We start from the raw sequence: 24,768 nt of genomic DNA, 5'->3' as shown, positions 1-24,768 counted from the left end.
CAATTTATTTTTCTTTTAAGAAAAGTGGACTAGAAGTGCAAGTTACCTTCTCATGGCAATGACAATTTTTTAGCTTTAAAAATGGGGTGTGTGGCAGGGAGAACATTTAGCATCCTTTAAAATGGAGACATCTGAACAGCAGCTTATCTTTTGAATCACCAAATCTCAAGTGTGCTTTGCACTCTTGGCCTTAAAACGCTTTTCATTTTCTAGTTTGGCAAAAATTCCAGTCTCTTTACATTTGCTACCTTTTCCGTCTTTGCAACACAGGCAGTGTGAGCTAAATTAGGTTTGTTATAACGAAGTTTTGAAGTTTAAACTGCTAAAATAGAGGCATGTCCCTAACTTTAGACAAGTTTAGAGAATCGTAGTAAGCATTTTTTTTTTCTACATACTTGTCTGCATTCAGGGTCTTCCCAAGAAATGTCAGTTAATTCCCCTATTCGAAAAAGGAACTTTTTCGTAACAGTTGTACAACCAGGCTAAAGAGCACACCCTCGCCTTCCCTGAAGGGGAGGAAACCTGCAATAATGTGAGGTAATTAAATTTAGCCTTAGAAAAGTCTTTGAAACGTTCTAATCAAGACTTTCAGCTTTCCGATTGTGTGCGCTTTATTTTTCAATTCTTCCTAGTCCCAGTTTTGCATTTCTAATGACAGTGAACTGACAAAGCGTGAAAGTGGTCTAAGGAGCAAAACAAAGCCAGCAAGCCTGCTTCTGGTGTGCCAAGATTAATCAATATTCCAGAAACCTCGGGGTTTCCCCCTCCTCCCCTGTGCGGTTTCCATTCCCCACTCCTCCTTTCCCGGGCACAGACTCCTCCCCTTTTCTTAAGTTGCCCTGATAGTAACTTGCATTTTCAGAGCACATGCACACTGTCAGGGCTAGCCTGCCTGCTTACGCGCGCTGCGGATTGTTGCTCCCTTGTACCTGCTGGGGAATTCACCTCGTTACTGCTTGATATCTACCACCCCTTACAAAATCAGAAAAGGTAAGTGTCACATTCTGTGTTCCTGCTGGGTTTAATTTCTCCTTTCACTTCTCTGCCGATGTATTTTGCCTTCCAAGCAGAGGAGTAGCCTGAATCAAGGCTAGCCATTTTGGTAGATAAAGTCCGTGTTAGTCATCTCACGTCGTGAGAGAGTGGTGTCTGTTTATGCCGGGTCCTCTGTTAATTTGGAGTTGAGTCATTCGGGGTGGATTGGGGGCAGATTGTGGCGCGAGATCTAGAAAAGGATCGAGGTTGAGCGGATCTGCTTTAAAGTGACTGGTAAGAGGAATCAGAGCTATTAGTTTAAAAAAAAAAAATCTGGTCTCTCCTATTTCCCTGTCTTCACTTCTCCCTAAGCATTTAATCCAGTGTGAAGTCTTAAACAAATTAGAAGTCTTAGTATCACTGACCCCTACTTGCAATTTTATTTAAAAGGCAAACTGTTAAGTCTTTTTTTTTCCTGCACTGGGATTGCAAGAAGTCATCTGCGAGGAGTCCTTTGGTTTCCAGTTACCTCCCCCACAGGCACACACGCTGGCTGCTTGCGTTGGCAGCGACACACATCCATGGTGCGGCTGGTTTTCACTCGGATTGATTATGGGAAGGGCTATGGATTAGAACTCCTGTAAAGCGCCAGGAGGAATCCCTGGATTTTTCAGAACAGCTGATTTCCACCAGGAAAGAGATTTACTGAAATGTAGTTAAATAGTGTGAGTACTTTAAAGAAACCAGAAACCACAAGCTGTAATGTTTGGAATGAAAATTGGTTTCATCTCCTCATCTGTTCTAGAAATCCTAAATTTTAAAATGCTAAAAAGTCAGCGATAGTTTCCTCGGAAGACTCCAGCATGTGTGTCACAAAGAAAAACGCTACTTCATACTTCTACTTGTGATAAAAAACGAAGCTGAATTGTAATTTCAGATGATTTATAGATGTGCCCAGAGAGCACTTTGCTTATTTCATGGGGAAAAAATGAAAAAATTACCCTGTAAAATAGTCACATGTATTTCCCATGTACTGTGGGCACTTGTGTTCTTTTTATGACCATATTTACTAGTAGATATTATTGTTTTTTTCTTAATGAAGAAAATAGCTGGTTACTTTACTACATATAACAGAGACAACTCCCACCTATCAATATCTTAATTATTTTTATTGACCTGGTTATGCTTTCAACCATGTATACAGCATAATTTGTCAAGTAACGATTGAGTACTTTCTGTGCATTCAGTTCAACTGGACATTTACTGAGTGTGTACGTTGTGCAAGGCATCAGCTGGGTTCTGCGGGGGAGGGTGGGAATAGGGGTTCTCAGTCAGATCTAGCTCTGAAGAACCCTCTTATAGCCTCATCAGAAGGGGAAGGACGGATTTTTAAAAAGAAAATAGAACAAAAGTTCTGCATATATATTCCGAATTTATGCACATTTCTCACACGTGGTCCACTAAAATGTGCACACTGCAACCTTGAAGTCTGGTATTGTGGCTCTCCAGTCCTTGATTCCTGCTGAGATTATGCAATTTGCCAAGAGCTTGCTTGGTGTGGAGCAGCACTGATTTCTCAGCCCTGGGGGCTATAACTCATGTCTCTTTTTCTCCCATTCTAGTTGTGGTTTCTAACACCAAAGAGGAGGTTTGGCTTTCTGTGGGTGATTCCCAGACACTGAAGTGCAAAGAAGAGACCCTCCTAGAAAAGTAAAATATGACTAAAAGCAATGGAGAAGAGCCCAAGATGGGGGGCAGGATGGAGAGATTCCAGCAGGGAGTCCGTAAACGCACACTTTTGGCCAAGAAGAAAGTGCAGAACATTACAAAGGAGGATGTTAAAAGTTACCTGTTTCGGAATGCTTTTGTGCTGCTCACTGTCACCGCTGTCATTGTGGGTGAGTCATTTGATTACAAACAAAAAAACCTGTATCTTGTTTCTCTGGGGCGTCTGGCTGCCCAGGGAATATTATCAGATGAACTAGTTGTAGGTATCAAAATGATAGCCTAGGCTTTCCTCTGAACTTGATGATTTTTCTCCATAAAATGACTGTTTTGGCATGTTTGGAGCAATATATAGTAAACACATCATTAGGCATCATTAGGCATTATGCAAATCAATTGTGTGAGGAAGAAAAATAAATAAAAATTTTCCCATTTCATGTAAGGATAAGGAAGTGATCATTTAATCATTAGGCATGGCCAAAATGTAATTATATACAATGTCAGTTGCACTTAAAACAAATTTATACAATTAGTACACCTAAAACGAGATGTTGGTTCTGAATAGTAATTATATTCTAACTGGTGCTGACTTGAAGCTGAGTATCAATGCTTAGACACAGAGCCCGAATCTTTTATGTGTTTGCACTGTCTCACCCAGCAACTGGGAAAGGTAGATTGGGGAAAATGTTAACACAGATCTCTTTCATTCATTGCTTTGCAGAGCCTGCCATAACCAGCTATACCTGTTTTTGAATCATTTCCATCTCTTACTAATTTAGCAGGGTTGACAGCAATCTGTACTAATAAAATATTATTGTTTTGTTTTGTTTATTGATCTTAAAAGTTATAGTTTATTACTTATGGGTGGCATTGATCCTACTTTAAAATATAGCTGAAAAAACCTACTATTTGGAATTTTTTACCAAACCAATACAGAAATTCTTAGGCTGACAAACATATAAGCCAATGCCAGGTTGTAAAAATGCTCTAACTTAACCTACCAATTTGCCACCAAAAAAGAGGCATTCAGTACACTTTTAATCTCTACTTTGGAGTTTGCCAAGATTTCCATCAACTTTAAAGAGGTAATGATTTAATAAAGATTAAGAAAATTCTGTAGTGTGTAAATGTAACTTTTTTCAAGAAAATTGAATTCTTAAATTGTAGACAAATGAAATATAGCAGGAGAGTTTGTCACAAGACTTTAGATACATCTGATTTTAACATCATTGTCTTCCATTAGTAATCACTGGTGATTAATGATGGTTCAATTAATTTAGAGATATTCAAAGAGAACATGTCCTAACTGACCCAGAGAAGTAATGGCTTTCCACAGTAGGTTTCCAGGCTTGAATATATTCCTGGATGAAGTATTTCAGTCCCACATCATTGTCCTGGAAGTCAGTGCAAAATACAGTCTGCTTGCCTCATTTTTCACTCTGAATCTAAGTCATTGCCAAGCCAAGCAATAGCTGCATAATAATAATTGCAAACATTTATATAGTACTATTCCAGCTACTCTGTAGGAATTTTGTTTATATTAGCTCACTTAATCCTCAAACAAGCCTATGAAGAGAGTGGGAAGGTGTAATTACTATGATCTTCCTCATTTTGTAGAGGAAACTGACTGTGGAGAGATCAAGCAATTTGCCCAAAGTGACAACACTAGTAAACTCTAGAGCTGGAAGTCAAATTCAGTCTAGCACCGGAGGCCATTCTCTTAACCACTCTATTCTTCCTCTGCTCTGTTGCTAGTTGACATCTTCTAAGAGATGTCAGGAAGAGAAATACCCTCATGAGTTGATGAAGGCCAGTTAGCGATCAGTGCTAGATGCATTCACATAGCATTGTCATTTAACTGTATGCTTTACCCAGTTAACAGAAAACTTACAGTTCTCCTGTAGACCATTAAGCCACTTCCTTCTCATTCATTTAACAAATACTCATTTATAATTCATGATCCTATATGTATAATAAATAGAGCTCAGTAATACTGGAGTATATTTGAAAAAGATGGAGAAACAGCATTCAAAATGGTGCTGTAAACATCAGAAGAGTTGAATTTCTGAGACAGAAATGTTTCCATTCGAGAATAGAGGAATGGAAAGTCATAAAACTTGAACATGGAAGACAGATCGATGGAGAAGGAAGTTCCTAAGTCATTAGTACGAAGCAATAACATCTCTAATAAAAGGAAGATAGTGCCAGGATTTAAAAGTCTGTTTTTCTCTAGGAGTTCTGGGATCATCCCTAGTCTGTTTTTCTCTAGGAGTTCTGGGATCAGTCCTCACCCAATGAGGGCTTTCCTAAGATTTGTGAGAATTGCAATACGAGTTGGCTGAGCTAGGGTAGATAAGTTGGCCGGGTGCCCTCATGGTTGGCTTTACTAATGGAAACTGAGGAGGCAGAAGCAGCAAGAAGAAGGCACTAACAAAGAAACACATAAAAAGAGCTCATTGACAGTCAAAGAGACCACTGAGTCTACATCAAAGACTTGGAATAGCAAATAGACAACTTAGGAGCAAACAGATTTAGGAGAGAAGGAAGAACCCTTTAGTTATCTGTTAGTGTGTCTTCCATCGAGAACCCAGTGGATATAAAGGCTCTATTTAGCTTGTCACTGGGTTCCATGTCAACCAGTCCTAAGAGATAGGAAAAGAATGGGTCTGCACACCAACTCTTAATTTATTTGCTGTAGCATAAGAAAAAACAAGAAAGATGCTAGCAAGGAAGAAGGAGATAATTATTTTCCCCCAAGATGAGAGATGAGAAGAGCTGTAGTTATTACCTAGTTTTCAAATTCCTAGGTTTTTATTGCTTTTAGTTAAAAAAAAAAATCACTGGGAAAACCTATGTACTGGGTTGAATCTTTTGTTTAGACTGTTTTGTTTTGCCTTTTTCAAATAAAATGTATATGATTTAATGTGTAGAAGTGGAAACTAGAAAAATATTATGATAAAGACATGTGAATCCATATATTCAAACTAAAGCAGAAAATTATAAATATTTTGATATCAATTCATCTACAAGCATAAGCATAGAACCATTTGTACAATTTTATGTCATTTCTACTGTCATTTCTAAGTAATGTCAAAGTCTGAATGTGCCATGCCATGCCATGACAAAAGCTCATGTAACAAGAGCGGTTAGCAATCTGAGAGAACACAGTGCCAAGCTCCACATGCCTTAGAGGGCCCATCATGAAAGCATTAGATAATTGTCTGCCAGGGCTGTTGTGGACATCCGTCTGACAAAAACCACACTGGGAAGAGTGGTTATTGTCTTTCTTCCTCCAGAAAGAAATTTCTCCCTTCAGACTGTGGTAAGTTGTGTTAGAGTGACCTCAGACATCTAGCTGAAAGAAAGGAAAAGTCCTTTGTCATGTTCAAGTCACAGAACACTGACTCTTTCCATGGCTAGGGAATGAATTGCACAATGAAAATGAAATCTCAGGCCAAACAATATAAAGAAATGGGTCATAAGATCAGCTGCAAGGTGGGGGGATATTTATGAATAGGAATGCATAGAATTGAGTGGTGGTTTTACCTGAAGGCATTCACAAACACAGTAAACTAGCAGCTTTCTCTGATGTTGGTCTTGGCACACACACACACACACCCCCCCCCCCCACACACACACACAGAGTTTACATTTGAGTTCTTTCTCTGATGTTCTCCTTGCACAGTTCTTCTTGCATAGTTTACATTTGAGTTCTCCTTTCTCTGTTATTGATCTTCACACACACACACACACACTCACACACACACACACACACACACACACACTCTCACAGAGTTTACATTTGAGTTCTCCTTTATATGGATTTTAAAGAAATTGGTGGCTTCTCAGGAAAGAAATCATCCTGGCTAAATTTTTATAAAGCATTTCCCTCTTTTCTCTAATACTCTGGCAATGAATTTAAATTACACTAAAATTCAGTGCAATTCTGTAATATCTCTAGATGGATATACAAGAAACTGGTCAGCATGGCTGCCTGTTGGGATAGGAGCTAGGTGTCTAGGGAATGGGGTGGAAGGAATACTACTTTCCTTTGAGTAAGTTTTTGTATCATTTGATTTTTTTCCCCTTATTTTTATATTATCTACTGATAGCTATTATCTACAAAGTAAATAAGTTAAATTATTTATTTAAAAAATTTCAATGCTATTCAATTTAACAAATATGGGATGTTATGTATCTTGCCCTGTGCTATGCAATGGGGATCCCCTGTTCTCAGGTAATTTCGTAGGAGACATGGATGAAAAATAAGATGAGAAAGGAATATATAAGGATCAGAGGTGGTAATAGAGAAGTTTCTAATAGCTGTAAAAAAAATTTTAATGAGATCATTTTATGCACACTGTTCTACATAATATGGCATTTTTCTGTGTTGAGACTTTAGAGGTTCCATTTCTTTTTAATAGCCACATTAGGAGCCCTAGATGTGCCATCTGAAAAAAGAAAAAAAGAGTGTGGCTTTTGATGAAGGTAGACCTGGATCCATGTGCCAGCTGTATTATTTAATAGCTGTGTGATCCAAAAGGAGGCATCTCTGAGCATCAGTTTCCTGTAGCTATAATATATATTTGCTATAGTAGTAATATATATTGCTAACAATAATAAAGGCTGGGTGCAGTGGCTCACACCTGTAATCTGGATACTTTGGGAGGCCAAGGTGGGAGGATCTCTTGAGCCCAGTAGTTTGAGACCAGCTTGGGCAACATAGGGAGACCCTATCTTAAAAAAAAAAAAAAAAAAGAAATAGTTTTGTTGATGTTCACTATTTTGGGCTGGGCAAGGTGGCTCACACCTACAATCCCATCACTTTGGTAGGCCAAGGAGGGAGGATCACTTGAGCCAGGAGTTCAAGATCAATCTGGGTAACATAGTAAGATCTCATCTCTCTAAAAACATTTTTTCAAAAAGTATCTGGGTGTAGTGGTACATGTCTGTAGTCCCAGCTACTTGGGGGGCTGAAGTGGGAGGAGGATCACTTAAGCCCAGGAGGTTGAGGCTGCAGTGAGCCATGTTCATGCCATTGCACTCCAGCCTGGATGACAGAGCGAGACCCTGTCTCCAAAAAAGAAAATAATAATAATAATAATAATGGTAATAGCTAACACTCACAATGTATGGAAAACACTGTTGTGTTTAAGTATATTAACTTTATTTAATTCTCACAACAACCCAGAGAGGGAGGTAATTTTATTACTCTCATTGTACAGATGAAAAAACTGAAGCCCAAATCCTTACCACACAGCTGATGAATACTGAGTGAGATTCAAATCCACCATTCCGGCTCCAGGTGCTCATTCACCACACTGTTCTGGGTGCTAGAACACCCATTCTGGCTTTACTCCAGCAATTTGCTGAGGGTCTGCCTGAGGTAGCAATGGAAGAGATGGAAAAGAGAGGTCGAATTGAAAGACCACTGGTGAGACTTGGCAATTGATTCAATGAGAGAAGGTGGACTACAGACTGATGGCCCGGTTTCTGGCTTAGGTGGCAGAGTGGCTGATGATGCCACATTTGAAGGTAGGATACAGGAGAAAGACTGGGGCCTTGGGAGTGCACGAGGATAAGTTCAGTTTGGACCTGTTGAGTTTGTGGGGCGGGATGCCACCGAGGTGGATATACAATGGAAGAAGCTTGCTGCAAATCAAGATTTAGAAGATATTCCTACAACCTCCAAACTGAACGAAGACAGTTCCCTCTTTGGATTTCAAGTGAATAAGGATCAGTGAATCGGGCTATCCTACTGCATAAATGAGTCTACTCTGTGAGTCTATTCTCAGAACAATTTCCATAACTCTAGGGCCCTCTCCTTCATGCTTAAAAGCACTAATCTTTCAGAACTGCTATAGTGGTGTTCTGTGCCTGGACGTAACTGGCCAAGCCAGTTAGGTCAGCCAAGCAGGTTAATCAATGTGGTTTGCTATCAGCTGCTGGACTGAACTGACCTGGTAGTGGGACCACACTAGCCAACTGCTTGAGTTCATGGAGCAGGCACAGTCAGGCACCCACACCTCTCAACTTCCTGAACCCCTGATAGCAGGGCATTTTCACACTGATCGAACAACAGCAATCCAAACAACGATGGACAGACATCTGGGTTCAGACTTACGGTTTCTTCAACTCTTCTTGGAAATGAGCAGGGAGAGAGGAGCTTCAAGAAGCTAGGGGTAGGGGATTCCTGAGTCCCCTGGTGTTACCAGAGCTCAGCTGTGCTTTCACTCAGCAGAGGCTGGGAGAGGCGGAGGAGGAAGCTGTGGATTTGCAGTTTTTCTCTGGAGAAGCCACACTGGGTTAGGTTATAAGAACTAGGGTCTGATTTCCCTGTGCTTTATCTTCTCCCCTGGGGAAAAAAAATACAGAAAAATTGTCAGGGCTAGTGATAACACATGTACCCACAGCACACATGCATCCCAGCCCTCTCCCACCTTCTCCAAAAGCACTCCAGGAGCTGCCTCCTACTGTGATGGTGTAGCGCAGTAAGGTATAATGGAGATCAGAGCTATGTGCTCTGGAGTCAGACAGCCTAGGTTTATGTCCAGTTCTGGAACTCAGCCTCTGTTTCTTCATGTATAAAATAGAATAATTATAAAAACTGTCTGCCAAGATTTATATCCCAGTTCTGCTATGTACAAGCCATATCACCTTAGATGATTTCCCTAAGTGCTTGCCAGGTAAAGTGTCCATAGACATTGTAAACCCCACATCTTTTATTTACATCTCTGATATGGCTTCAAGCTGTCATATGCACTGATTTGATGATGCTGATCTTCCAGAGAGCTATAAGACCCTGGCATTTGGGGAGGCTGGGGGGCAGAGATGGGAGAAGATACTCACCTGGTTTTGGTTTAGAAGTGGCTTCTATTTCCTTAGCTAGAGAAGAGAGCCAAGAGAGTTGTAGGAAGAGCCTTAATAGTTGTAATGGGCTTTTAGATGCAGAAATGAAAGCCTCAGAGTAAGTGATACCATCATTATCTGTCCCTTACCTATCTGGCCTCCTGAGCAGAACCAGAAAGTAATCCCCAGGCAGCCATTATCACAGTAGACTACTTAGTGGAGGGGGCGCCTGAGAGTAGACGCCTCTCAGGAAAACAGAGAGGTGCTAAGAAATGTTTTAGCAAGTGTTGTAATACACTCAATAGTGAATTTTTTGTTCATACCTCTCGGGGCCAATCTGAGTGTTCACCACCTCCCTGGTTTCTTCTTTCCTCCAGCCCTTTGGTGTCTACTGCCCATGAACTGCCACTCTGGTCAGAGTGGGGGCTGGCTGGAACCCTGAGAGAAATGTGGCTGGTTTCCAAGAGAGTTGGGAAAGGTTGTTTTGAAGCGGTGGGTAGAAGTCTTGATGTTGTTCTAAGTGTATCTCTGGATTCTATTTTGCTCTTTTTCTTCTTGTCAATTCAGATATTGAGGAAACAGAGCAGGCAATTTCAAATTTCTCTTTCAAGTAGGTAATCAAATAAGCAAGTGTGTTCAGAACAATTAACCTGCAGTAATAATACCTTTCATTTTTGTGGTGTTACAGTTTACAAAGTACTTTCTGTTGCACTCTCTGTAGCAGTAAGCTATGACCAGGCCACCTTCCTTCTGATTTGTATCTGCAAATGTCTGGGACGCAGCTAAGGAAGCACTGAGAGTCTAAAGATCCTGGGTACAGGCCCGGCTCTACCATCAACTAACTCGATTTATGATGTAAGACAAGTCTCTGGGTCTCATTTTCTCATCAGCAAAGTAAGTTTGGACTAATGTCTGCTTCCAACTCCAAAATTCTATCATTTTAAGTCTAGTTTATCTTCCTCTAAAATATCTGAATATATGGAATAATAAACAGAGGTGTTTTGCTTTATTTTGTTTTGCTTTGTTTTGTTTCCAGGGCATGACACTGTACCATTGCTAGAATCATTTTCCTAGATAACCCATTCTGGCTGGTCTCTCCAGTCTAACAAATAGCCCCCTTCTCTCCCTTTGACCTCTTGAGGGCCCCTGGCTCTGGGTCTGATAATCAGTGTTTCCTAGCCAGTGTTTGAGAACACAGTGAGGGCACACTTTGCAGGAGCACCTTCTGCCCTTCAGTCTCTGCCCATCTCTCATAAATTAGGGGAAGAAAACCATAGGCTTTTGTTTTTGCTATGGAATAAATAAGATTGTGAAGAGCCTAACCTGTTTAGAGGAGGCAACCAGAGTTTGAGCACTGTCTTTTCCAAGCTGTACATTCCAGGTACTTGATATTTATGGAACACTAGGATACTATCATTCATCAAGTATTTGCTGGCAGCTAGGTGAGCTGCATCATTGCTGGGAGCTGAGAAAAGATACAGAGCGCTTCAGTGCACAAAGTTTAGCGACTATACTCACTGAGTATAAAAACGATGAATTTTGTCTGCATGCAGTGGCTCATGCCTGTAATCCCAGCACTTTGGGAGGCCGAGGCGGGTGGATCACTAGGTCAGGAGTTCAAGACCAGCCCGGCCAAGATGGTGTAACCTGGTCTCTACTAAAAATACAAAAATTAGCCGGGCGTGGTGGCGGCTGCCTGTAATCCCAGCTACTCAGGAGGCTGAGGCAGAGAATTGCTTGAACCCGGAAGGCGGAGGTTGCAGTGAACTGAGATCGCGCCACTGCATTCCTGTCTAGGCGACAGATCAAGACTCCATCTAAAAAAAAAAAAAAAAAGATGAGTTTTATGTCAAGCTTCAGTGCTATCAAGATTGCCTAGAGCTTATTCCCTAGGCCAAGAATATTCACATCACTATGCCATATCAAGAGATGTGGAGACAGTTTGAAACCAAAAAGAGAAAGATAAAAGGCCCAAAAAGGTTTAGATAAAGGAAGATATACCCTGGAAAAGTTAAGGGAGAGTGCTCCCTTTTTCCCTTTGTATAACTTATCAAAGATTGGAGGGTAAATTTAGGAGAAGCAAATTGAAAGGCACAACCAAGTTTTGAATTTCCAGACGGGGTTTCTGTCTCCAGAGAGGGCAACTCCATTCTTCTTGTCCTCAGACTTCTCCAGTTCTCCAACAATGTTTCCAGGCTACAAACTGCTGCTGCTTCACACAGACAAGACAGTGGGCTGTTAGTGAGAGACTTCTTATTCAGAACCTTGTACGATGAGGCTCGTTTATCCCTAATGAGAGTAGGGAGAAAAATATACCCTGCAAAGGTGGTCCCTTCTTTTATACACATTGCATTACCTGAAATTTCGTCTTTCAAGCAAATAAAACAAAAGCCCGGGTTTCTTGTGCTTGTCTAGAAGCTTGCTGATGTCTTCAACTACTTGATGAATGTAAAGAGAAACATCAAGAGGGAAATTATGAGTCTATGAAGAAACTCCCTGTGAAAAAAGTAGTCATGCTTTTATTTAGTTATTTACTTATTTTTGTTTTCTTAGATTTGCTCTTTTAGGGCAAATGAAGTAGTTTGTAAGCAAACCTGAGATTCAACAAACTTTTCAGGACCTTGTAAGTTCTGACATTGCAATGCTTTCCACGAGACGATGGGTGACGAGGAGCTTGTCATCTTTGCAGAGCGGTTTCAGTTTTCTCATACTTGTAACTCCAAGGGCTAATTGGTTGAAGTAGCGCATGAGCCTATAATGATTGAGTTCAAAGTTTTTTCAGATTCGCTTCCTTGTCTCCAAAAAAAAAAAGAAAGCGGTTTGGTCAGAAAGTGATCTACTCACTATAAATCTGAACACAATTAGTGACTTTCCTTTCCATGGCCTAAACTAAGCAAACTCCTCGTTAAAGCAAATTAAAGCAGGATTGAGGAGAAATCAACCCAGACTCAAAGCGACATTTTAGAAAGTTGCAGGCATCCAGCAGAAATACAGCAGAAAAGAATCCAGTAAGATCAAAAAAGAAAGAGGGAGAAAAGGTTGTGGGCTTTTTTTTGGCTTATTTTATTTTACTTATGTAGTAAATAAATTTACATAGTCCAAAATAAAAAAAAATAGAAAAGCTTATAAAAAGAAAGTATCTCATTGACCCCTGTCCCCCATGGTTCCCGTTTATCTTGTTATTCATTTCTCATATGCCTATGGAGAAATGTTATGACTATAAAAATAAATATGTATTTATTCCTTTTTTGACTCTTTGTATACAAATAATAGCATAGTATACATAGCCCACTTTTCACCTTGCTTTTTTCACTTTACAGTATACCTTGGATATTATTCCTTAGCACATAGAAAGGCCCCTCATTCCTAGGGCTACATTGTATGGGTATACTGTAACTTATTTAAGCAATTACCAATTGATGGACACTTCGGTTGTTTCCAGTCTTTAGACATTTTTATTTAAAAACGGTGTAATGAATGATCTTTCACCCATGTATCTGGATATACCTAGAAGTGAAATTGCTGGGTCTAAAGGTATACTCATTTCTAATGTTGATAAGTATTGCTAATTTGTATCCCATAGAATCTGTAGTCATTTGCTCTCCCAAATTGTGGGATTTAGAAGAGTTAGCCTCGGTACTGTACTGCCTCTGCCAAAGGTAAGCATGAGTGGACTTTGCAGTTTGTGTGGGTTCTGCAGACAGACTGAGGAAACTAAGGAAATCAGTGCATTGGAAAACTGCAATTTCAGGATAGAATCAGGTAGATGCAGGTATCTCCCTGCTTCTAAAGCCCAAATTTAATCCAGATACAACACCCAAAGCTTTAATTTGTATGTTACATTCAACTTTTGAAGCCCTTTCACATCTCTTATCATCTATCATCTTCACGATAAACTGTAAAAGAGATGGACCAGGGTTTCAGTTTTTATCCCTCCCTCTAAGCCCTCGCCGCCTACCACCAATTTAACAGAAGTTTAGAAAGTGAAACATTGAGCGATATGTCGAGGGCACTTAGAAATAAGAGACTGCCAGAAATAAGACTATAGAAGCTAGGATCACCCCGCTCCCAGGCCAGCCCTGGCTGTTTTAGGTACAGTCTGAGGGGATGCAACCTGTCCATAAATAATTTCCCAGAATACTGGTGCCAACAGTCTGAACACAAATGGGTCTCAGCTGGGCTCTAGAGCAGAATATAAAATCAGGAAACGGGAGCAAACTTCACTCTTCATACTGCACACAGACATATCAGTAGAAAAGAGGCTCTGAAAGAACAGAAGAGGGAATAGATGGAAATGGGAACACCCTTGCTGTGCACCAGCATATAACAGAAAAGGCACCAGGGGAACTTGGGAAATTTTAAACATATTTCATTCCCAGTTTCTTCCCAGTTTCTACTCACTCATAATAATTTTTTTTTCCATAAAGGAAGGCAACAAGTCCTGCTTTTAATTGCTATTTCTGGAATAGAAGATTTTTTTTTTTTAAATAACAATGGATTGGACATTTAGAATATCTGTAGGATTATCTGCAAATTAAATTACCACTTCACATAGCCTTTTTCGGTGCAGTTTTTGGAAGAAAGCACCAGGCCTTTCTTAAAACTCCAAGGTTCTTCTTATGCAGTTGTCTCCAAGAGTCACACACCATGTGCACATAAGTCCTTGTCTCCACTCTACTTGGTCATCAGTCACCCAGGGCTTACTCATCTGGGCACCCCTGGTGGAACAAGGCTGGGGCAGGTATTTCCCACCTTCAGCAACAGGAAATACCAAAGGACAAAAGAATGAGCCAGGCCAAGGCCCAAATCTCCCAAGGATGTGGAAACAGAGGAGTGGGGGAGGGTTGAGAGGTTGCCTCCAACACTGAGTAGCTTCTCACCAGGAAACGCCTGAAAGTTTGACAGAAACAAAAGACCAGGGACCAGCAGAACTCTTACCCAGGTAGATTCACCATTATGGCTTTGCCTTCTTTGTAAAAATAAGCTAATACAGCCTAGCACAGTGGCTCACTCCTGTAATACCAGCAAGTCAGGGGATTAAGGCAGGAGGATCCCCTGAGACCAGGAGTTTGAGACCAGCCTGGGCAACATAGTGAGACCCTGTCTCTAAAAAATTTCTAAAATTAGCCAGGTGTTGTGGTGCACACCTGTAGTCCTTGCTACTCAGAAGGCTGAGGCGGGAGGATCACTTGAGGCCAGGAGTTTGAGACCAGCCTGGGCAACAGAGTAAGACCCTAGCTCTAAAAATAATGAAAATAAGCGAGTGGAAATTTGTGTCCAACAGCTTCAACAAACTGTAGTTTGTAAGCAAACATAAAAATCGTAAGCGTGAGACAGGCTTATGATTTCTCTAAATTGGGCCAATTCCTGAAATAGAAATTTTTATTTGATTTCTCAAATAATTATTGCATGCCTGCCATAATAATTGTAATGGCTAAATTGCTAAAACATTTTTTGACTCATTAAATGCTGTCATATGCATTATCAAGGAGTTTAGAATTCATTAACAGAAACAAGATAAATTAGTATAAAGCAGCTAAGATTTATAACGCTTTTGATGAACATGGTTCTTTTCAACTCAGAACTTAAAGTTCAGGAGGATCTTAGACACCACCCATTCCAATTGATCTCTCTCATTTTGCAGATTTTTTTAAAAAAGAAAAAAGAGGCCTGAAGAAATCGTGTGATTTGAAGATATGGAAACAGGCAGACCTAAGTTTGCAATCCCATCCTCTCATATCACTTACTGCAATGTGCCTTGGGCAAGTGGCTTATTCTTTCTAGGCCTCAATCTTTTCACTAATGAGATACTGATATTAAACGCTACAGGTCTGATGTGAAGATTAAATCATTTAGATAAAGCATCTCCTACCCTAAGTTACTGACAGCATAAGGCCCAGAATTGTCTTTCTACAGCATCACACTTGCTCTCCTTTCTACTCAAAAAAACCTACCTTAGGAGCAAATTCGGGATCCATAGCTATCACTCCTCATTTGTGAATTTAGAAAGCTAAGCCTATGAGCAATCATAATTCAGTCAAGATCCAGTCCCACAGACCATGAGAGCAAAATCACATGGTTTTGTACAGAGGGGACATTCCTTAGGGTAGGCTACTATGTTCAGGGAGTGCAGTAGGCAATCAGATTTACTGGAGAGCACAGAACAGAGAGATTCCTGCATTCAGAAAATGTGCTCGGCACCAGCTGGGGCCCAGGCACTGTTGGATCCTGCTCATCTGAAAGAAAATAAGTCATGTTTGTTCATTCGTTCAACAATATATTAAGCACCTACTGTGTGCCAGGAACTGTTTGAGGGGCTTGATATAGGTCAGTGAACAAAACTGTCCAAAAAAAAACAAAAAAAATTCTAACCTTGTGGAGCTTACATTTAGCAGGCAGAGAAAATAATAAACAACAAGCATAATAAATAGAAAATTATATTGTATTTTGGAAGGTGATAGGAACTATTAAAGCAAATAAAGCCAGCTAAGGGATAAGAAAGTTCAAAGTAGACCTCATTCAGAAAGTGACATTGGAGCTAGGTCTATTTTTTTTTTTTTTTTTTTGGTCAGGGTCTCTCTCTGTCACCTAGGCTGGAGTGCAGTGGTGCAATCTCAGCTCACTGCAACCTCTGCCTACCAGGTTCAAGCGATTCTCCTGCCTCAGCTTCCTGAGTAGCTGGGACAACAGGCGTGCACCACCACACCTGGCTAATTTTTGTATTTTTAGTAGAGAGGGGGTTTCACCATCTTGCCTGGCAGGTCTCCAACTCCTGACCTCAGGTGATCCACCCGCCTTGGCCTCCCAAAGTGCTGGAGTTACAGGCATGAGCCACTGCGCCTGGCCGAATTAAATCTTAAAGGAGGTAAATGTTGTGGATATGTGGGAATGACGTTTTAGGCAGAAGGAACAGCCAGTGCAAGGACCATAAAGGGGGCTCATGTCTAAGATGACGGAGAAATGACAAGGAGGCAAGTGTGGAAACAGGTGAGAGGGAGCAGAGTAGGAGATGGGTTCTGAGGCAAGGTGGATCTAGGGGGGCTTGCCAGGAGCAGCCATTGATTGCATGGTCTTGGGCTTTGACTACATGAGAGGAGGAGTCAGTGGACGGAGTAGGGGAGAGAGATCCTGATGTAGGTCTCAGTGTTCCTTTGGGAACAGACTGGAGAGAGGTGAAGTAGAGGGCAGAGAAACCAGTTAGAAGACTACTGCAGTAGTCCAGCCAATAAGGGGGGTGACTTTTTAATCTTGGAGCCTTCTTCATTTACAAGTTAGAAAAAGAATTTGAAGCATAGAAGGCAATAGAGTTATCCAGGATCACACGGGGAGTTAAGGGCTAGGATTAGACTCTCGACATCATTCATTCCTTAAACATTTGCAGAGCATCTTCTCTATGAAGATAGAAGCAGCCTGGTAAGGAGGCCCAGAGAACTTAGCATGTTAGATTGACCTCTAACTGCCACGTATAGCTCACTTGTCAAGTGTGGGTGGGACTTGTGACTTCTAACCATCAGAATATGGCAGAGGTGATGGGATGACACTCCTGTGATTATATTACAATTATACGGCAAATTCTTGTAACCTTGAGACAAATTAGTGCTAGTTTGGTTTTGGTTTTGCTACCTAAATGGAAAGAACCTAACTGTGAAATGGCAGCATTTGTGTCATGTAAAACCAGTGAGTGGTGTGCTATCAACACTATGATTTTCCTTGAGCCATGAAAGTGGACATCGTGGTCCCCTTTCTGGCTAGATATGCAGGCTGAGGTTTTTCTGGGCAATAGGTATGAATGCCTCCTGGCATTCCTGTAGCACTAATGCTCAAACAGCTGGCTGGCTCATCTTGGTCAGGCACTTAGTTTTCTCGTGGTTGGCCTCAGAATGCAAGGTCTTTCTGTCAAGATCATTGCCTCTATTGCTTTGGGATTTCCTTTTGACATTTGAGCTCCTTTGGGGCACCACCTCGTTTTCTGGAAGATTTGGCATAGTAATAACTCTTAGAAGACTTTGGTCTGCCAAATTGTTCATGACGAAGTTTGCAGATAGAGGAGGTGCTTTAGTAAAATTTTACTATTTCAAACTCTAACATTTACCAAAAGTTAAGTAGTATGATTTGGTCTAAATTTTACTTCAAATTATGCCTCATTCTTTTACTCTTAAATATTTTCTGGCATCTTAATATTTTCAGTAGTTTTATCAGATTAAATGTGGACCAAATTCTTAAAGTTGGTCTTTAGCTTTTAACTTATTGTGTGTATTTGGCCTTAAAGAGTAAACCTATGATATCTTCTTTCTGAGGCTCCAGTCTGCACACTGTGTCTTAGTTTAGAAAATGAGATGATATTTAATTTTCCAAAGAAGGATTTTTTGTTGGCCGGGCGCGGTGGCTCACGCCTGTAATCCCAACACTTTGGGAGGCCAAGGCAGGCAGATCACGAGGTCAGGAGATCGAGATCGTCTTGTCTAACACGGTGAAACCCCGTCTCTACTAAAAAGAAATACAAAAAATTAGTCAGGTGTGGTGGCAGGCGCGTGTAGTCCCAGCTACTCAGGAGGCTGAGGCAGGAGAATGCCGTGAACCTGGGAGGCGGAGCTTGCAGTGAGCCAAGATCGCACCATTGCACTGCAGCCTGGGCTACAGAGGCAGACTCCGTCTCAAAAAAAAAAAAAAAAAAAAGAAGTATTTGTTGTTAGGAAAACAAGGAACCCCTGAAGGACTCCTTTTTTGAACTTTCTACATTAGCAAAGAGAAACTATTTAAGCAAAAATGCAACTTTGTTTATAGCATTCATCCAGCACAGTTATTTTGATCACTTTAAACATTCTAGTCAATATATTTTCTAGATTCTAGAAATCTTGTTAAAATACTAACACTGGAGTAAAACAGAAATCTTAATTAATATTGATAACCAAGGGTGCATGATCTGAATATTGCTCATGACATCCATATATTGTATAACATCACCTAGATGCAAACTTTGCAAAATTTGTTTCAGCTCTAACAAATTCTGCTAGGAAGTTATTCTGATTTTCATTGCTATTTTTGCAGAATAATCTATAATAAAGGATTTGTTCTTTTGCACTGAGGGTCTGGTGGCCATAAAGCTTTTTGTCAGCTTTAGGACTATCAATCAATGTGTTTCAAATAAGTGACCACTAATGGAGCTCAGTTTTGCAAAGGGTGAGCTGCTTGACCACAGAGAAAGACTGATTGTGGCTGGGCGAGGTGGTTCACGCCTGTAATCCCAGCACTTTGGGAGGCTGAGGTGGGTGGATCACAAGGTCAGAAGATTGAGACTACCATGACCAACACTGTGAAACCCTGTCTTTACTAAAAATACAAAAAAAAAAAAAAAAAAAAAATTAGCCAGGCATGGTTGTGTGTGCCTGTAATCCAGCTACTTGGGAGGCTGAGGCAGGAGAATCGCTTGAACCCAGAGGCGGAGGTTGCAGTGAGCTGAGATTGCACCACTGCACTCCAGCCTGGGCGACAGGACAAGACACCATCTCAAAAAAAAAAAAAAAGAAAAGAAAAAAGAAAGATTGGTCATGCTACGTCTCCTTGGTTGGAAAGACAGAGCAAAGAGGGCTCTGAGAAGTCTGTGTATCAGGCTGTGTTTCCAAGAAGGCTTTTTTCATTGCTGGGCTAGAATGTAATCGGAAACTAGAACTGCCTACCAAGATAAGCAGCCTTCATATTCACCGCATTTCCTCTTGATTTGATGCTAATAGCTGGCCGACCCTACCTCTGGCTTCAGCTGTAACGTGGCTTGTAGGAGCAGAAAGCTGATGAAAAAGGACTTTTGTTGATTCATTCAGCAATGAGTTGAGAAAAGCTAGCTGTTGACTTCGTTAAGTAAAATCAACAAAACTTTTCCTCAGCTTAAGCTCTAGATTTAGTTAATGTCATTCAAAATAGATGAAAAAGTAGGCAAAATATTGTGTTCCCATTTAGCCTCCTTCGGTCAGTACCGTGGTTGTTGAGAGGCTGTGAGGACAGTAGAGTGGGTGAGTCTGGACCCTGGAGCCGGACAGTGTGGGTATCAGGTCCACCTCATCCACTCCATGGACTTGGGTGAGCATGTAACCCCTCTTTAAGCCTACTGTGGCACCAGCCTGCCAGCTGTGTGGTTTTGGCAATTTACCTGCCCTCTCAATGACTCTGATTCCTTATCTGTGAGGTGTGGATAACAATAATAGTCCTGGCCTCGATACAATGTGTGAGGCAACGTGCTTGTGAGGACTTGGTATCTGCCACGTGGTCAATGACTAGGGGCTGTTACTGTTAAGGACGCAAACGTTGGCACACGTCTTCATTAAATTCTTAATTAAATGTCCTTTTCACGTTATTACCGATGGTTTCTAGTGACTGAAAATGTGTGCAGTGCAGGGAAAGGCAGACTATTTTAATTACTAAGCTTTATATGAGTTTTATTAAATCATGAAAAAGGATTTGGTATAGCCATTGTTGAAAGTGGCTTTACCACCTTTGAGATCTTCAACAAGTAAGAAGACCTGTAAAGGGTTCCAAGATGTGCTGGTGCTTACAGGACATGTCTAGGAGATCCAAGGTTATTCCTCCAGGGCATTCACCATGTAGGAGTTCAAGATGCTAAAGACCCAGGAACCAGGCTCTCTTGAGACGTATACTCAGGCCTAGGCTACAAGAACATGTTTGTGTTTGAGAGACATTGAAAGAGTAATGGAAAGAGCACTGGGCTTTGTGTAGAATCCCTCCACTCAACCACTTATGAGATCTATAAGCTTGAGCAAGTTAACTGACTTCTGAGCATCAGTTTATTAATCTTTAAAATAGACACAAGGCCTGATATAGTGGCTCACACCTGTAATCCCAGCACTTCGGGAAGCCGAGGTGGGCGGATCATGTGAGGTCAGGAGTTTGAGACCAGCCTGGCCAATATGGCAGAACCCCATCTCTACTAAAAATACAAAAATTAGCTGGGCCTGTTGGCTCATGCCTGTAATCACAGCTACTCAGGAGGCTGAGGCATGAGAATTGCTTGAACCAGGAGGCGGAGGTTGCAGTGAGCCGAGATTGTGCCACTGCACTCCAGCTTGGATGACAGAGCAAGATTCCATCTCAAAAAAATTAAAAGAAAATAAAATAGATACAATAATATCTACCTCATAAAGTTGTGATGAGTGTTAAACACCACCATTAACACATAGTAAGGACTCCATAAATATTCCCCTTTCCCAGTGTAATCTCATCTTTTTCAAGAGTAGAAATAGCTCGCCTGGTAAACCCAGAAATAGTAAACCAACCAAAGCATAGTCAGGGATAAAAATGATTCGAAATGTGTCTGAATCTACTATCACTCTAAACAACACTTCTCTTCAAAACTTTTGACCTAAAACTATCCCTTATAAATAAATGATGTCTCCTCTCTATAGAGAAAAGATGTCCTACTTTAGAGAATGATGTCCTCCTACTATAGAGAAGAGCTTTTAGACAATGTAGGTGTTGTCTTGAGGAATGTAAAGAAATAGAGACACATCCTAGAGTAGGGCTGCACTTCCCAGCAAGACTAGCTTGTTGACTGTAAGGAGAGACACACAAAAAATATAATCACCTCTTGAGACTTTGCTTCCCTTACTGTCTTGCATTGTTCTATTAGATATCTGTTTGGTAGGTAAGAGACTTTGTCATTCACGCATTACCCAGAATTCATTCATGGAGCTGGCTTACTTTCCCTCCTAACACCTAAATAAAAATTGGTTGCACTGAGTAAGTGCAGGGCTTGAGTTGGGAAGAGGAGAGAATGTAGTAGAACACCTAAGGAGAGGAAGAGGCTGTATACACAACCAATGTTGTTGTATCAATGGGAGTAGAGTTAGCGTAGGCTCAGATAAGACTCTGGGAGATGAGATCAAGTGCACCTAGTATTTAGAATAATCGCTTCCTTCATCAGCACTTGTTTGACTTTTGCTCCTAGAACCTATATCATTAGCAGAACAGCTATTCTATCAATTACTTATAAATAAGATAAATTTTATGGGCTAGATAGGATCCTGCCTACCCTTGGAAATATGACTGTATGTAAGTAAGTGTATTTCTATTAACAAACAGCCAACTTCGATATGAATTTGTAAAACCAAGCCTGGTCTTCAACTGTTGTTTGCAGAATATCTAAAACTCCTAACAGCTTGATACATTCAAATTCCAGATGACCAAAATGAGCCCCTTGTGTTTACCATGCACATGTTCTGTTATAATTGAATGTCAAGTGTTTAAATCCATTTAAATGAAGATCAGAAAACACATAATCAATTCCAGTAAAATTAATTTGATTGGAAGTAAAGCAAAATGTTTGTTTATTTATTTATATGTGATAAAGCACTTATCTTTGTGTGATTTGGCTTTTATGTGAGCAAGCAGGAAAAAGACAGGTATAACCAAAGTCTTTTATTAATTCCTATAAGTTATGGATGCCGCTCTGTTAAATAATCCGCATTGTAAATCAGAATTAAATGCCTTACACCAGTATGGGTTCCAGGAAGATTGAAAGTTAAGTATTTTAAAACAAAACAAGCAAAGAAAGAAAGAAAAACGAATTTAAGATCTAACAAACTTGTGAGGGGGGAGGGAAATTAAAATGTATAAACTCATGAAATCACCTAATAAAAAAGGTGTGCAGACATTGTTATAAAAATGCAAAATACCTGTACATGTTTAATGTAATAATGTAAGGCAAACAAACCAGAAAAACAGTTATAGCAAGTATTTTATACATTGGCAAAGGGTAATTATCTTTATTATATAAAAATACTCTACCCAACATGTACACACACACACATATGTACCTAGACTCTTAAAACGATTAGGATTGAATAGATGCTTAGGGAAAATACAATTAGGAAAAATAATCAACATCATTAGATGTTAAGTAAATACAAAATAAAACAAAATGTATACTATTTACTCATCACATTAGCAAATTTTGCTTGTTTAACAATCTTTTTATGATAATACTCTGCTCCTGGGGGTAGCGGAAATAAAGCCTCATTCACTAATGGAGCATTAAAGCTACCCAGCCAACCCACACAGAAAGCAATTTCGTAACATGGATTCAGGTAGTCGTTTCCTCTGAGGTAGCAGTTCCCTTTCTCTAAAACTACACTAAAAAAAAAATCCCAGATGTAAAATAGTCTTCATATATTCATCATGATATTCTTCATAAAAGTGAAAAATGCCAAACAACCTAAATGTTCAGCACTAGAGTGAGGACTAAGTAAAGCCTGATACAGTGAACGAATCTGCTATCAGGATACCTAAAAATGATGTTTATGGTGACCGTATATGGAAAAGTATATTCTGTATGATTTTCATGTGTTTAACTATGTATTGGAACATTTTGCAAAGAGACACACAAAGTGGTTGCCTTTGCTCTGCAGGAGAAGAGGAAACACATAAAAGGGTTAAGAACCTGGTATCTGAGTCCAAATTGTCTGTTTTTAAATCCTAGCCCTGCCACTTAGTATATTTCACTTTGAGCAAGTTTTAAGTTCATGGTGATTAGGTTTCACCCTCAGTGAGTTAGTGGTAAAATAGTACCCTCCTCCTGGGGTTGTTGCAAGGATTAAATTTGCTGCTAACCTAGGTAACACCCAGCATATAGCAAGAGCTCAGTAAGCATTAGTTATTTGCTATTTATTTCAGTGATACAACAAATATGGGCAGGCTTTTGCCCCACCTTTCTGAGTTTTCCAATTCAACTTTTCTCTCTTGACCATATTATTGTTACACTGGAAAAATGCAATAAATATTTACCTGAAGGCCCTGAGAGCTGGGTCAGCTGGATTTTTTTTAGCACATAGATTAAGATTCTTATTAGAATATCACAGTTTAGAGACAAAGAATGGATACTTTATGGTTGCTGAGACCCGAGAATTGAAACTGGAGTTGCAGTGACAATTCAAATGAACTTTGTGTCCCATTTCATAAGAAGTTAAGACAGTTCAGTTTCCGTAAAAGACTGCTTGCCTCCTCTGGAAAAGCTTGTGCCAACCCAGTATTATTCCCGCTTCCTCCCACCACCCCACTACCCCCAGCCTTTAGCTCCTAGTTAACTCAGTGCTGGGCATGCTGCTTTCTCTATAACTTACATGGACTTTTTAAAAAAATGGGATCACATGTTTCAATAATAATAGCAAGGCAAAAACTTTAAAAACATTTACAACACTGGCATAAGTAAATTTTCTTTGGCAAGGAAAGTAAATTAGGGAAAGGGAAGAGGGAGTAAATTTACACTTTTATTGACACCAATACCTTTATTAATTTCTGAACATTTCAGTAGTTATCATGCATAATTTGATTTAAATATAAATTTCTCATTCTAAAAAGATTTTAAAGTTTCAGTTGTAGAGGAAAAATTAAGGGGAAAATTGCTTTCTCTTTCCCCTATATTCTCCCACGTTTTCAGGGAAAATTTTGGGGAGAAAATCTCTGCTCATTTTGGAGTCTTCTCTTGCCAGCAACTAACAAGTCTGTACAATACAGTTACCAAGGCAATGTCAAGACCATGTGGACAGAGGGAGAAAATGTGGTGTGAAGACAGGGAGATGATGAAAATGGATTAACGATGTGAACATGAGGGGTTTTTCTAACTGGAAAAAAAAATTAAATCACACTATCCTTTAAAAGTGGTTATGTTACCAATTCTAACATCTATTGTTATAAAGGAACTTAATTAAAATAAAGCCTTTTTTTCTATATCACCTGTTCATGAATGCTTATTTGTTTCCTAATTATGCCCCAATCTTTGTAACTCTGTATTGAGCCAGGTCAGAATGAGCTCCACTGCATTCAAGTCAGACAAAGGGATTTTTTTACTTGTTGAAACTAGAAAGAGTTTTTTTCTATAAGTTCTATTGAACCATGGATTCAGCCAGACCCTCACAGATAATGACTGCAAAGATAGATACATCTCTTGCTCCCAAAGCAGCATAGATATTTGCTGCTTAAATAAATACAACCACCAGCCAAATACTTACTCATTTTGCTAGGGCTGTTCCTTCTGTTTCAAAAAAGACTCAATTTTTCTTTTTTTTTTTCTTCAGGTACAATCCTTGGATTTACCCTCCGACCATACAGAATGAGCTACCGGGAAGTCAAGTACTTCTCCTTTCCTGGGGAACTTCTGATGAGGATGTTACAGATGCTGGTCTTACCCCTTATCATCTCCAGTCTTGTCACAGG

The 24,768-nt window shown here is 40.1% G+C and overlaps 1 protein-coding gene across 5 annotated transcripts in view; it reads left to right on the top strand.

Annotated features, from left to right (window-relative positions):
• Positions 1–848: 848 nt before the first annotated feature.
• The window catches only part of SLC1A3 (solute carrier family 1 member 3), an 82,873-nt gene continuing 58,953 nt past the window's right edge, over positions 849–24,768 (top strand). For 2 of the 5 annotated variants that reach the window (XM_055245586.2, XM_055245581.2), the window contains exons 1-3: positions 851–990; positions 2,598–2,873; positions 24,630–24,767. In XM_055245586.2, coding sequence (XP_055101561.1) covers positions 2,693–2,873; positions 24,630–24,767 — 319 coding nt within the window. In that variant the 5' untranslated portion in view covers positions 851–990; positions 2,598–2,692. Of the gene's footprint in view, positions 991–1,606; positions 1,701–2,597; positions 2,874–24,629; position 24,768 lie in introns of those variants that run through there. The other 3 variants (XM_055245584.1, XM_055245582.2, XM_055245585.2) reach the window with 3 other exon arrangements.

Source organism: Symphalangus syndactylus, chromosome 16, assembly GCF_028878055.3.
Source record: "Symphalangus syndactylus isolate Jambi chromosome 16, NHGRI_mSymSyn1-v2.1_pri, whole genome shotgun sequence".
NCBI classification, from domain to species: Eukaryota; Metazoa; Chordata; class Mammalia; order Primates; family Hylobatidae; genus Symphalangus; species Symphalangus syndactylus.
The sequence above is the reverse complement of the archived record's forward strand: the minus strand, read 5'-3'. Positions and strand labels throughout refer to the sequence as shown.